General features: G+C 41.8%; 1 protein-coding gene across 4 annotated transcripts in view; it reads left to right on the top strand.

Moving 5' to 3' along the window:
• Window positions 1-15,690, top strand: part of LOC122557232 (protein Shroom4-like) — a 145,885-nt gene that overhangs the window by 116,523 nt on the left and 13,672 nt on the right. For 3 of the 4 annotated variants that reach the window (XM_043704693.1, XM_043704695.1, XM_043704694.1), the window contains one exon: window positions 4,612-5,124. The exons of the other annotated variant lie outside the window; for it this stretch is intronic. In XM_043704693.1, coding sequence (XP_043560628.1) covers window positions 4,612-5,124 — 513 coding nt within the window. The remainder of the gene's footprint in view (window positions 1-4,611; window positions 5,125-15,690) is intronic. 4 annotated transcript variants of the gene reach the window in all.

Raw genomic sequence — 15,690 nt, 5'->3', positions numbered from 1 at the left:
CCTCAGATGCTGTATGACCTGCTGTGCACTTCCAGCGCCACCCTTTTTGACACTAATTATTCAACTGATCCCATACTTAGTTCCCATGCCCTGAACTACACCTACTCCAGACCCTGACTTCCCCCAATACCCAACCACCCCTTATCCCCTCCCAACCTCCCTATGCTTGGCACCTGAGCCCCATCCCCTTTCATGCTCAGGACTTGTACCCCCTTGCCCCACTCCAAGTGCCACCTTCTCTTACCAAGTTCCATATCCAACATCTTTCATTCCCTGACCTGAACCAACTCACCCATTCTGCCCTAGGACATCCTGCCCCATTCTCTACTTAATACTGAACTCACTCCATCATCCCTCATTCCCTTCCATCCTTTCCCCTGCTCTGGAGTCAATGTGGTCTGACTCCCCTTTAACCCCAGCAGACGCGCCATCCTTCCTTTCTCCGTTCTCAGTACCGCTTTTTTCCACCACTGGATATACACTGACTCCACACCCAATCCTCTTTACTCATCACCTAACCTGACACTCATTACCCCTTTTCTGGATCTGAAGCATCCCCTCTCCACAACTTAGCCCCTGCCTTTTGGACCTAGCACCCCCCTTCTCCCACCACTATCTCCAAACTGCACCTGACTCCCCTTGCCCAACTGCTGGACATGCTCACCCTTATCCCCAGCTCTGTAAGCACCACTTACCCCTCTTTGTGCCTGATCCTCCCAGCCTGGCGAGCGGCCAAATCCAAACCCACCCACCACTGGATTCCAACACACCAGACCTGACAAACATCCTCCTGGAATGGTTTGCTCCCTCTCACCCTAATCTACTTTAAACACTGCATCACTTACTATTCTCACAAGTATTCTTACAGAGACAAAAACAGGATGTAAAAATTACTGAAGCCCTTCACTTCCAAGTTTTAACTTTCACTGAGAATGTTAAGAGTAATTAAGACAAGGGTTATGATTACAGTATTGTGATGAACTGCTTATGCCCGAAACATCAACTGTCCTGCTCCTCGGATGCTGCTTGACCGGCTGTGCTTTTCCAGCACCACTTTCTCGTAGTGCTACAGTCCTCACATTCTCCTTATGATTACAGTAGACAAGCAGGAGGCTGGAAAGCTTTAATATCATAACATTAAAATTTGGAAAAGGTGATATTTCTTAAAATGCAGAAATTTGACATTCAAACAAATATTAAATTATTCTTTCAATGACAGTGAGGTTGTTAACCTTTTATTTAAATAGTAAATAGTGAAGTTAGCATTGCAATTTCAAACCTAGTTACACCTATTTCAACAAGATTTAATTTTTTTACAAGAAAGTTAACAGTGAAATGGAATATAAGAATCTCCAGCTGTGATTTTTAATTTATTGTACTGTCTCTGGAGAAACATGAAATAGCTGACAGCACTTGGATTTTGCATTATTCTGCATCTCTCAGACTCCAGAAGCTGCTGTCACATTGCAGGAAATGCTGCACATGCACACTTTGTGAAATATCTCCCCAGCAAAAAGCAAATGGCATTGCACAAATGAGCATAATAAGTATGAACAAACATGACAGAATGACATCAATGGATGTACTGACATGGATATTGCACGTAAATGATTTACAACCATGTAGTGAGTATCAGCAGATGTTCTCATGATAGAATCTTTCATTAAGAAGATAAAGTTTAATCTGGAAGTAGAGTCTTAAATGTAAACATGGGCAATTATGAAGATATGAGGAGGAACTTGGTTGTGGTGAGTTGGAAAAATGCATTCAAATATTTGATGGAAGGTAGGCAATAGCTATCACTTAATGAATAAATGCTTGGTTTCAAAACAAAATCTCTTGCATAAATAGCCAAAGGAAAAAATAAGAGACATAGCTAATTAAAACAGGGCCAAATCAAAGAAAATTACAAATTTTCAAAAAAAAATGTTGTAAGCCTGATGACTGGGAGAATTTTACAATTGAGCAAAGATGGTCTCAGGAAATTCATGGAAAAAGAGGGAATATAATATGAATGTAAAATTATGAGGAATATAAAAAAACAGATTAGGAGAATTTTGATAGGTATGTAAAGTGGAAAAGATGAGTCAAGACAAATGTAAATCATTACACGCAGAGAGAGGACAATTTTATAATAGGAATTAGAACAATGATAGACAAGCTGAACAATTACTTTGTGTCACTTTCCAGAGTGAACACGGATTTATGATGGAGAAATCATGTTTGACAAACTATTGCTGGGTCTTTTTTGAGGATGTTACTAGCAGAGTCAACAAGGTACAACTATAATCTATGTTTATGGGAATAAAGTCCCATACAAGAAATCAGTGAGCAAAACTAAAATGCATGGGATTGAGGATTGGTTAACACAAAGAGAATAAGAATGAATGGGACATTCTCAGGTTGGCAGGGGGAGGTGACCAGTGGGGTAACATAAGGGATAGTGCTTAGGTACCAGGTGTTCACAATCTTTATCAATGACTTAGATGTGGGACCCAATTGTAATATTTAAAAGTTTGCAGATGATGGAAAACTTGGGAATATGAATTATGAGGAGGATGCAAGTAGCTTCAGGGATTTAGACAGACTGATTGAGAAAGAACAAAGCGAATATAATCTGGATAAGTGAGATTTTATTTTGGAAAGTGAAAGGAAGGCATATAGTATTTCCTAAATGGTGAGAGATTGGAAAATGCTGATATCCAAAGGGACAAAGATACCCTTGTTAATAAGTCACTGAAAGCCAGTATACAAGTGAAGTAGCTAATTTGGAAGGCATATCACAAGAAGATTTGAAAACAGAAGCAAAGAAGTCTTGCTTCATTTGTACAGAACACTGATAAGACTCTACCTGGAGTATTTGGTGCAGTTCTGGAAGCTTATCTAAGGAAAGATTTACTTGCTGTTGAAAGAGTGCAGCAAAAGTTCAACAGACTGATCCCTGAGATGATGGGCCTGTCCTATGAGGAGAGATTGAGAAGCTAGAGCCTGTATTATCTGCATTGAGGAAGATGAAAACCATGATCTAGAATGGTGGACCAGGCTCGAGGGCTTCTGTTCCCATTTTCCTACATCTCCCAACTAGATTTCTGTTACTATCTCAGTACATACAACCCTCAGACATTGATACCCATACTGATTCCCATGGTATTTTGTGCAAAATAATATTAGCTAGCTATTCTCCTCAGAGCAGATAAGCTGAAGGAAGTGACAGGAGGGTGATTTTGATCTGGAATACATTGAGAGGGGTTAGTGGTGAGTAATAACTTTCAAAAGGTAATTTGTTTAAAAACTTGATGGAAATGAATATGTAAGCTTTGGTAGCTGTTTTCAAGATCTGGTGCAGGCAAAATGGCCTCCTGTGCTACACCTTTTATGTACTTTTTGCTGAATTTTATGGAAAATATTCTACTTGCCCCCACCCCCTCCCACCCTACAGAAGAAAAGCTAAACTAAACCACCTCAGCTCTGAGGAGATGAGAACTGGATTTCGTCACTCAGTGATTTTAAAGGTTTTATCATTATCATTTGATTAGTATTAGTTCCTCCCGTTTAAAAGAACAACCTACCAACTCCTAGCCTCTTCTACATGCCAACCATACATGATGAGTACAGCATAATTTATTGACCAATCAACAGATTCAATTGCTCCTTTTTGTTTAAATGGCTGACAGGCTGCATATTTTATAGAAACTGAGTTTGTAGGTGGTAGGCTAGCCACGACTTATTTTGTGTGTGTTATTCCCTGGCTTCTGCTGAAAGTGCATGAGTCGGGAGCTGTAAACTCCAGCACAGTATTTCACTCAGCATCAACATCTTCCAACAATCGTTACTGAACAATGCTTAGGAGCAGGATTCCTTGCTACATTTCTTCACTTCCTCCACCTCAAACCCTTCTCCCCTGTCTCAAGCCCATGCTATAGCTCATGGACATTGAACAAATTGTAATATCTTAAAAAAAAAACAGCTAAGATCATAACTTCAGTGTATAATGAACCAAACTTGATACCTTCCACTTTATGTGACTCACCTCATTGAGGAGCCCCACAATCCTGACTTTAAGTGTGAATTGGGCAGAATGTGTTTGCTATAATTGTCAACGAATCTCTACTGGGTGCCATCCTCTTGGTGATTTCTATGATCTCCATCGCATAGAGTTTTAGCATGCTGTTTCTGTCAGGATCTATTCATCTTTCAGTTGAATGTCAGCAACTTAGTTGAAGTTTGCCATTCAGCAAGGGGGAAGTGATGGCCTTGTGGTATTGTCACTAGCCTATTAATCCAGTGACCAGCTAATCTGCCATGGCAGATGGTAGAATTTAAATTCAATAAAAATCTGGAATTAAGATTCTAATAATGACCAAGAAGACATTGCCAATTGTCAGAGAAACTTTTCTGGATTACTGATGTCCTTTAATGGAGAAAACTAACATCCTTACCTGGTCTGGCCTACATGTGACTCCAGACCCACAGCCATGTAGTTGACACTTAACTGTCCTCTGGGCAATTAGGTTTGATAATAGGCCTGGCCAGTGACACCCATGTCCCGTGAATGAATGAATAAAAAAAACACTAATGTGTAGCATTATCTATTTATCTCTGTTTCCTTAGAACTCAAAAGTTCATATCTCCAGTGGGTGAGTTGGCATCCAGAGGCAGTAGAAACTGGCCCTTTGAAGGACTCTACCTTCCACACAGCATGCCATTTACAAAGAATGAGATGGATCTGGGTTGTCAGAGATGTGGAGAGTCATACTTCAGTATTGCCAACAGACAAGATGAAAGGTGGGAAGATTCTGAGACTTATATAAAACTTGTCCCTGTACCACTAAGCAACACCATTAAAAGTCCTTCTCAGGAACCCAGTGAGGGAGTTGAGACTGTGAGATGCAGTTCAAGTGCTCAGAGCAGGCCATCTGCCGAGCTGACTTCAGAAGAGCTGGTGCGGGACATTGCAGAAAAAGACCGGTCTCTGGCAGACATTCTGGATCCAAATTCAAAGATGAAGAGTGCTGTAGGCTTCATAGGTGGAATATTTCCAGAAAGCAAACAGGAACTATCACGGGCACGCAAGCACAAGAAACGGAATCGACTACAGCTGCGTCTGAACATTGACCAGGAGAAGTAAGTCTCGCAGATTTACACTAGTTGTTATTTATCTTAGTAAAACCCAGATCTAAGTATTAATCAGGGTTGAGGTTGTTGTTCCCACTCCAGGCAGTAAAGAATTGAGGAGAAAACCCACACATGGTTTCTACTTCTGATTAATGTCCAATGAGCCAGCAAAGTCACCATGTGCTTATAGATGTTGGTTAAGAATAGATTTGTGTTGCACTGTGAGCTTCTTCCATGGTAAAATGGGCATGTGACAAAGATCCAGCCACACCAGCAAGATACCAGAGTAATTTGAGCACCACACCTCAGCATCAGGCTCGTAAAATTGGTGTGGCAGTGTTGGCGTTCAGACGATGCAATCACTTCCCTTCTCTGCCATACTTGTGGTCTAATTTTGAATATAATTACAGGCAGCTTTTTAATGCATGTTTTATTTTGAGCACAGATACAGTCCAGTATGAGGACCCTGGCTGATATAAAATGCTTCCATGCCGTATGAATGGGTGATTATATGGTTAAACAGATCCAGTCAGTTAACAATTAAACTTTCAGCTTCTTGAACACTTACATGTCTAATAACCACCCAGAAGAGTTGACCCTTGTTCTCAAAGAACATCACTCCAGTGCTCATCATTCATCCATGCTACCATTTACTATTCCCCCAGGCCTCCCCTTACTGAGGATGAATGTTCAGTACTCCGCAAAGGCCTCACCTTCATCCCTCTATGCTCCCGAATAATGAGTTTGAAGTGTGTTGTAACATCGAATATTTCTTCCACTCTCTCCGTCTCTGGGCCCACTTTTTCAATCATGACTCCCATCCACCCACTGAGGATCCCTTCTCCTGCCTTCAACACACCCCAACCTTCTGGACACCCTGTGCTGGTCTGTTACCCGTCCTTAATTCTTCATTTCCAACTGCCACCATGACAGACTGCCTCAACCTGTCCACTTCTCTCACCCACTCCAATCTCCCACTCTTGCAACGCACAGCCCTCCACTCCCTCTGCTCCAACCCCAACATCACCATCAAACAAGCCATCAAGGGGTCCACTGTGGTAGTTTGGCGCACTGACCTCTATACCGCCAACTCGCAGACACTTCCTACTGCCCCCTCGACCACGACCTCCCCTTCAATCACCAAATCATCATCTCCCAGACCATCCACAACCTCATCACTTCTGGGGATCTCCCATCCACAGCTTCCAACCTTATCATTCCCGAAACCCGCACCACCTGATTCTACATCCCACCAAAGATTTCCCGGTTGACCCATTGTCTCCGCCCGCTCCTGTCCCACTGAACTCATCTCTGTATACCTTGACACCATCCTGCCCCCCTTGGTCCAGGAACTCCTTACCTACGTTCGGGACACCACCCACGCCCTTCACCTCCTCCAAGGCTTTCATTTCCCCAGCTGCCTACACCTTATCCTCACTATAAACATCCAGTCCCTGTACATATCTGTCCGCCATGACGAAGGCCTCCGTTTCTTCCTCTCACTTCAACCCCACCAGTATCCTTCCACTGACACCTTCATCCGCCTGGCTGACCTGGTCCACACCCTTAACAACTTCTCCTTCCAATCCTCCCACTTCCTCCAAGCCAAAGGGGTAGCCATGGGCACCCGCATGGGTCCCAGCTATCCTTATCTCTTCATCAGGTATGTGGAACAGTCCAACGTCCACAGCTACACCGGAACCAACCCCCACCTTTTTCACTCCATCGATGACTATATCTGCTCTATCCCGTGCTCCCATGAGAAGGTTGAACAGTTCATCAACTTCACTAACGCCTTTTAACTCAAAATCACTTGGACCATCTCAGACACCTCCGTCCCCTTTCAGGACCCCTCCATCTCTGGCGACCAACTAACCATGGGCACCTACTACAAACCCACGAACTCCCACAGCAACCTGGACTACAGCGCCTCCCACCCGACCTCCTGGAAAAACGCCATCCCTTATTCCCAATTCCTCTGCCTCAGCTGCATCTATTCCCAGGATGACCAATTTGGGATATATTTCCCTCCCCACCCCTATCAGCATTTCAGAAAGACCATTCCCTCCGCGATTCCTTTGTCAGATCCATGTCCCCCACCAGCCCTCACCCTATGCCTGGCACCTTCTGCCACCACAGGAAGTGCAAAACCTGCCCCCCCTCCACCACCACTTCCATCCAAGGCCCCAAAGGATCATTCCATATCTGACAGAAATTTACCTGTACCTCTACCAATATCATCTACTGTATCGCTGCACTCAGTGTGGTCTCCTGTGCATCGGGGAGCCAGGCACCAACTTGCAGATCATTTTGGAGAACATCTCTGGGACTCCCACATCAACCATCCCCACTGCCCCATGGCTGAACTTTTCAACTTCCCCTCCCACTCTACCAAGGACATGCAAATCCTGGGCCCTCCTCCATCGTCAAAACCTGGAGGAAGAACACCTCATCTTCCGCCTTGGCACAGCATAATTTATTGACCAATCAATGTTAGACTTTGTCTGCCAACCCAACACTCTATAGTAGCACATTTGACTCTGTGTCAGAAGGCTGTGTCCAAGCCTTGGACACAAATGTCTGGGCTGACACTCCAATCCAGCACTAAAGGAATTAGTGTCTTGGGGGTGTCACCTTTTATTTAAAAAAAAAACCTTAAAAATAGGTCCAGTTTACTTCCTCAAATGGGTCTAAAAATCCCCTAGCACTATTTTGGAAGGCGAGCAGGGGAGGTGCTCTGGTCAATATTTCTCCCTCGAACAATATGACAGAAATCAGTTATCGAATAATTATGATGCTGTTTGTGAGAACTCATTCTGTACAAACTGGCTGACCCATTTTCTTCAACTGTGACTATATTTCTAATGAACTTTTATTGGTTATGAAGTGTTTTGAGGCATCTGTGGTCATGAAAGGCCCCATATATAAATGCAAATCTGCTTTTTTCTATGTGTATTGTTTTCAATTTATGAGCTTCTATGAATTTCTGAAATGTCTTTTATGAATTTGTAAAAGGATAGCACAGGGATTCATGCTTCAGTATTATTTCAACATGCAGTCACTTTATTTTTGGATAACTTGTGAGAAGGCACAAACAAAGTCTGTATCTGTGTGTCTTAGCCGCAGCTTGATTTGAAATCCATTCTGAATGGTATCTTTCATCAATGTGTTGCTGTAATTATGCATCATTCTTGCCAACCCGAGGACGATTGCAGTGATTTAATGGTGCAGTGGCCCCACACAATTCCTATTTTTAGAAACTAAAATACTAATCTACAAGTCTATTCAAGATCTCTGCTGCTGATTTCCTATAAAGTATTTGTACCTGAATGCAGCTTAGTAAGCTTGTCATGGGTTCACAAAATGTAACAAGCACGGCAAAGAACGGTAGCCATGTTTCCAACACTGGGTCACACACAGCACAAGACTTGATTTTTGGAGGTTTATCATCACTATCCCAGGACATCACTGCAGGGATTCCTCAGGGTAGTGTCTCAGGCACAACCGTCTTTAACTGCTTCAATTCCCTATCATCGGCATCCTGAAATTACCATTGACTAGAAACTGAATTTGACCAGCCATATAAATAATGTGGCTACAACAGTAGGTCAAAAGCTTGAAATTCTGTAGTGAGTAACAAACCCCCTGTCTAGCGAGAGCCCATCCACTATCCAAGAGGTATAAGCAAGATGTATGATGGAATATCTCTTCACTTGTCTGTATAAGTGCAGCAATGTTTGAGGCTTGACTTCATCCGTAACTGGACTGATGTACCGTCAAGTATTTAAACTACTGGGCCGCAGTAGTAGCGGTCTGTATCATATGTAGTGATTCGCAAAGTTCCTTCCAAACCTGGGACCTCTACCAACTAGAAGGCCAAGGAAAGTAGATGCATGGAACACAACCTGAAAATTCCCCTCCAAGTCCTATGTCACTTTTACTTGGAAATATATCACCATTCCTTCACTGACACTGAGTCACAATCCTGGAATTTCCTCCCTAACAGGACTGTGGGTGTAGCACTGCGGATTCACTTCAGTATTTCAAGAAAAGGCTCGTCATTGCCTTTCCAAGGACAGTTAGGGAGAGGCAAAAATTGTTGATCTTGTAAGCAATTCTGAAATCCTGTGAAATAATTTTTGTTAAAATGAACCAGCTCTAGAATTCCCTTTTTATACTTCACTGTGTCATTTTCCCCCCCTTTAACGCACTTAAGACCTAAGTCTTTGACCAAACTGTTGGTCATCTGTAACTTCTTGAGTGGCTTTGGTGTCTTACTCATTTTGTAATGCTCCCACAAAACACCATATGACGTTCCTTTATCTTTAAAGGCATAATATAAATGGATACAATGTTAAAGTAATCAGAATAGAATGCTCTGTTTCAAAGTCTTCTCGAGCAACTAGAGTTTCTACTAAGTGCCTTTCTAAGTTCAGGCTGTTTTTGGGTATGCAGCATCTCCATGATTGTCTTTACCTGAATTACTTACTGCCTTGAGTTGTATGCTTGACAACATCTAATGCAGCTTTATGATACAGTCCATTGATTAGAATTTACAGTCTTCCTGAAGGTCCAGCCACAACTCTCAATAATACTTAAGGAGTTTGTTTCATGTAACTTAGAAGGTTTCTCTTCCTTAGATTATTTATGGAATGGGTGAATATAAACTCCTCTTTCCAAAGAGGGTTGTGGATTCTAAAACAACTGCTACATCATTCCTTTTAGTAGTTAGTTTTGTGGTTCCCAGAATAACATGTTTGGAAAAGTAAAACTGAAAATACCAGGAATACTCAACAGGTCTGGCAGCATCTGTGGAGAGAAAAACAATTAAAGTTTAAGGTCCAATTGCATCAGACCTTTTTAGTTCTGATGAAAAATCATGGAAGAAGTTGGTACATTACTTCAGTTTTCTTGAAGCTGATTGTAAGAAACATAGAAAATAGGTGCAGAAGTAGACCATTTGGCCCTTCCAGTCTGTACCACTATTCAATATGATCATGGCTGATCATGCAATCTCCGTATCCCACTCCCACTTTTTCTCCATAACCCCTGATCCCGTTAGCCACAAGGGCTACCTCCAGCTCCCTCTTGAATATATATAAAATGGATTGGTCCCAACACCTTTCTGTGGAAGAGAGTTCCACAGGTTCACAGCTCTCTGAGTAAAACAATTCTTCCTCATCTCAGTCCTGAATGGCTTATCCCTTATTCTTAGATTGTGGCCCCTATTTCTGGACATTCCAAACATCAGGATCATTCTTCCTGCATTTGTCTGTCCAGTCCCAACAGGATTTTACATTTCTATGGGATTTGCCCCCACCCCAAAACCCCATTCATCTAAATTCCAGCAAGTGTAAGCCCGGTCGATCCAATCTTTCTTCATATGTCACTCCTGCCATCCTGGGAATCAATCTGATGAACCTTCGCTAGACTCCCTCGATAGCAAGAAAGTCTTTCCTCAGACTAGAAAATTAAAACTGCACACAATACTTAATATGTATCCTCACCAAGGCCCTGAATAACCGCAGCAAGACATCCGTATCCTATACTCCAATCCTCTCACTATGAAGACCAGTATACCATTTAGCTTTGCTCACCACCTGCTGTACCTGCATACCAACCTTCAGCAACTGTTCCACCCTGACACCCAGGTCTCAATGCACCTCACCATTTCCTAAACTGCTACCATTCAGATGATAATCTAACTTCCTGTTTTTGCAACCAAGTGGATAACCCCATATTTATCCACATTATATTGTGTTTGCCATATATTTGCCTGCTTAGCCACCCTATCCAAATCACCCTGCAGCCTCTTAACATCCTTCTTACAGACACACTGCCACCTCGCTTAGTGTCATCTGCAAATTTGGAGAGATGGCATACAATTCCTTTGTCCAAATCGTTAATGTACATTTTGAATATCTGAGCCAAAGTTGTTGAATACATTGGAGAACAAATCCATGCTACATTACATGCTAGCTTTTGAACCAGCAGCTAGTGGACAATCACTAGATTACAGTTCTATAGTGAACATAAACTCTTAATTAGCTTGGCCTAATGATTGTTCCTCTTGTTTGAGCATTGACCGGTTAATTGCTGAAGGAAGTTGAGCCCAATCCTGTCCACATGAATGAACTTCCAGCTGTGATTGCTGAATGACAGTCACAAGCAGGAAGCCTGGTTGGGTTATTTGGGTTTTTTTTCTCATCTGAGAATTATGACTGGGATGGTATAACATTGCAGAGGTCAGCAACACTACCTCTGTTCAGATCAGCTCAGTTAGTATAGCTACTGGGATTTGAACTCTGATTTTGCTTCTCTATATGGTACAGCTAAACATCAGATAAATTGCTCTCTTTACTTTTTCTATTCTTTGCGCATGTTATGTTAGAGAGCTTTAAATTAGTTGCAGGACATATCACTACTCTTGCCAGAAATATCATGAGAAAGTTATTAGTGAAGCTTATGTCTCCTGCAAAGGTTGTTCTGGTTCCTGGGGGTATGTTTCCTTGGTAATATTTAACAAGTGGCTAACAAAGTTATTTCTTTGCACTTTGAAAAAAATTCTCAGTGAGGGATTTTTGGACTCAGCCCTGACGTCTGTTTTTTTGCTTAATTCACACTTTCAGAACACACAGGGAGATGTGAGCTATCCAAGATGAGCATACTAGTGGGAGAAAGTTCAAAGCTGGTAACTAACCCTAAAGGTCACTTGTTTTAGTCCTGGTTTGTGTTTTATTAACTGCAAACAATTATAGCACCAGTTTCAGCACCATAGTTGGCCTAAATTCTTCGACTGCTTTTGGTTAGACCCAGATTGGGGGTATTTGATGAAGATTGGATTAGTCTTAGTTATAGGTTTACATGGTTAACTAGCCTATGGAGGCTTTTTGCATTTTATTTTTGAACAGCAGCTCCAGGCTGCTGTACCAGTATGCACAGCTTCTCTGCAATGCCAGCAATTTGATGTAAAGCGATTTAACCTTTAAACTGTATATAAGGTACTTAGTGTCCTGACCACAAATCAGAACTCCAGTAATGTTTACCATTTTTGTGGTTGCCATATTTGATGCCTCTGAGTGAGCCTAACAGTGACTGTGGCCATTTGTACTGAATTATAGGCAGTTTGTTGCACTTTGAAGCTAGGCCAAGTAAAAGAAGGGAGAGACTGCCTGTACGTAAGTTAAGTTTGCATCTGGCACTGAGTAAATTGTTGCCTAGAAGTCACTTAACCATACCACTTTTTTTCTGCATCCCCAAACAATATTTTATGCACAGATGTATTCTAAACTGTGGTTACAGCAACTTTCATAGTATTCTGAACAAAGCCATCAATCAGTTACAAGTACTCACTTGAACAGGAACAGGAAGCACTTGAAACATGTGTATTAAAGTAAACCATTTCTGTTGATAAATGTAGTGATTGTAAACAGTGAGCTAGCTTAAAGTATATTGGAAGGACAGGTTGAAGGACAGCATCTTGGAGCAAGAGGCTGTCCAAACGAATGAAGAAGAGAAACAGAACGTGATAGCTTCAGGAGTTTTAATAATTGTGAGGACAAAGAACACATTTTTGCAAGAGTGGGATAAATTTCATTGCTTACCTCCTGCTAAATTGAAGGATTATTAACAACAGGAATAAAGGTAGCTAAAGTAATGAGTCATTGGGAACAATAACATGGAAGAGTAGGCAGGAAGCACTGTATGAAGAGAACTAGGACCTAAATTAAAGTACAGCTTTCCAAAGGTTGGAGTCCCTAGATTATTGTCAGAATTATGTGCAGATTAGCATAATCGATTTTGCAACAGAGAACAAGTGTGGCAAAAATGGGTTACACATCATTGAACTGGTACCATTACTGGGACTGGAAGGAATTATCTTTGGGCTTGGCTGCACCTAAATTGATCTTGTGTCAGGGTCCTAGTGAAAAGGATAGATATGGCAATTACAGACACTTCAATCTAATAATGGGAAGCATAGGTAGTAAAGGAAGTTTTCATCAAAACAAATTATATGGAAAAGAGTAGAGTAACAGTCACAAAGTTTGCTTGTGGCTGTATAAGTGAGGGAAAATAAGTGGGAGGATATAAAGTATTTCAACAGGAAAATTAAATTAGAAACTTGAACAAAATATTTGGGCTGAGGGACAGGTTACAATTAACTTCTCAAATAAGCATTGTTTATATAAATGCAAGGAGTACATGCTGGATACATTGAATGAATTGCAAGTACAAATTCAGTTGGGAGGTAAGGCATGGTTACAGAGACTGTAAGACAGTCAAGAATTGAAACTAAAACTAGCAGGTTAAAGGCTTATATGAAAAATAGAGAAAAGATGGTGCCAACTTTGAAGTAATATATTGTATAAATGCAGAGATTACACAACACATAATCAAGCCAGTGATGGGGGATTTAACTTTCATAATGAGCGGTAAAAGGGCACTTACCTGTTGAGTTGTCTCAGAATCCAATTCAATTAGAGATAGTTAACATGGCTTTGTGTGTGGAAAATCATGTCTCACTAACTTGATTGAGTTTTTTGAGGAAACAACAAAGAGGATTAATGAGGATGAAGTGGTGGACATGATCTATATGGACTCCAGTAAGGCATTTGACAATGTTCCTCATGGACTAGTCAGCAAGGTTAGATCACATTGAATACAGGGAGAGCTAGCCATTTGAATACAGAACTGGCTCAAAGATAGAAGACAGAGGATGATGGTGGAGAGTTGCTTTTCAGACTGAAAGCCTGTGACCAGCAGCCTGCCACAAGACTCGTTGCTGGGTCTGTTAGGTTCTTTTTCTTGAGATTCTTACACACTTGATGCAACTGCAATATACCACTTTCTGTGAACAGCCAAAGTTTATTAAGTAAGTACAAACTTTTGGAGGAACCCTTAAATACTCTTCACGGAGCTTATGGAGCCGTGTCAAGAGACGTCCCTGACCAAGGGAACAGTCTTCCCTTTTACATCACCATCCGTAATGCCCACAAGACAACCCCCTGCCACTCTCTGTAGTCACATGCCACTCAAGACAATGTAGTGATTTGATTATTTCCAGAAACAATGTAATTAAATTGATGCTGAATTGCAGGAGGTGGCCATGTAAATTTTTACATTCTGCATGCAAGACAGAGAAATATCTTTCTGATAGGAAGGAGACCAGAATTGCATGCAATATTCCAACAGTGGCCTAACCAATGTCCTGTACAGCCGCAACATGACCTCCCAACTCCTGTACTCAATACTATGACCAATAAAGGAAAGTATACCAAACGCCTTTTTCACTATCCTATCTACCTGCGACTCCACTTTCAAGGAGCTATGAACCTGCACTCCAAGGTCTCTTTGTTCAGCAACACTCCCTAGGACCTTACCATTAAGTGTATAAGTCCTGCTAAGATTTGCTTTTCCAAAATGCAGCACCTCGCATTTATCTGAATTAAACTCCATCTGCCACCTCTCAGCCCATCATGGATAGGATAAATAGACAAGGCCTTTTCCCTGGGGTCGGGGAGTCCAGAACTAGCAGGCATAGGTTTAGGGTGAAAGGGGAAAGATTTAAAAGAGACCTAAGGGGCAACTTTTTCACACAGAAGGTGGTACGTGCATGGAATGAGCTGCTAGAAGAAGTGGTGGAGGCTGTTACAATACAAGATTTAAAAGGCATCTGGATGGGTATGCAAATAGGAATGGTTTAGAGAGGTATGGGCCAAGTGCTGGCAGATGCAACTAGATTAAATTAGGAAATCTGCTCAGCACGTGGACGATTGGACCGAAGGGTTTGTTTCCATTCTGTACATCTCTATGACTCTCATTTCTGTAAGATAACCTCATTTTTTTTCTAAAATCCAATTAGTTTAAATTGTTTAATCTTTACTCATGACAGCCTCTTTATTTGGGGAATCAACATAGTGAACCTTCCTTGAACTACTTCCAATGCAAGTGTATCCCTCATTAATTAAGGAGACCAAAACAATATATACTGAGGAACGTTGATTATCCGAACGAGATGGGCGGGCACTATTTTGTTTGGATAATTGATTATTCGGTTAATTAGAGTCATAGAGATGTACAGCATGGAAACAGACCCTTTGGTCCAATCTGTCCATGCCGACCAGCTATCCCAACCCAATCTAGACCCACCTGCCAGCATCCGGCCCATATCCCTCCAAACCCTTCCTATTCATATACCCATCCAAATGCCTCTTAAATGTTACAATTGTACCATCCTCCACCACATCCTCTGGTAGCTCATTCCATACACATACCACCCTCTGCATGAAAACGTTGCCCCTTAGGTCCCTTTTATATCTTTCCCCTCTCACCCTAAACCTATGCCCTCGATTTCTGGACTCCCCGACCCCAGGAAAAAGACTTTGCCTATTTATCCTATCCATGCCCCTCATAATTTTGTAAACCTCTATAAGGTCACCCCTCAGCCTCCGACGCTCCAGGGAAAACAGCCCCAGCCTGTTCAACCCAACCCTTTCAAGTTTCACAACATCTTTCCGATAGGAAGGAGACCAAAATTGCAATATTCCAACAGTGGCCTAACCAATGTCCTGTACA

The sequence above is a fragment of the Chiloscyllium plagiosum genome, chromosome 15 (genome assembly GCF_004010195.1).
Source record: "Chiloscyllium plagiosum isolate BGI_BamShark_2017 chromosome 15, ASM401019v2, whole genome shotgun sequence".
Lineage (NCBI taxonomy): Eukaryota > Metazoa > Chordata > Chondrichthyes > Orectolobiformes > Hemiscylliidae > Chiloscyllium > Chiloscyllium plagiosum.
The sequence above is the reverse complement of the archived record's forward strand: the minus strand, read 5'-3'. Positions and strand labels throughout refer to the sequence as shown.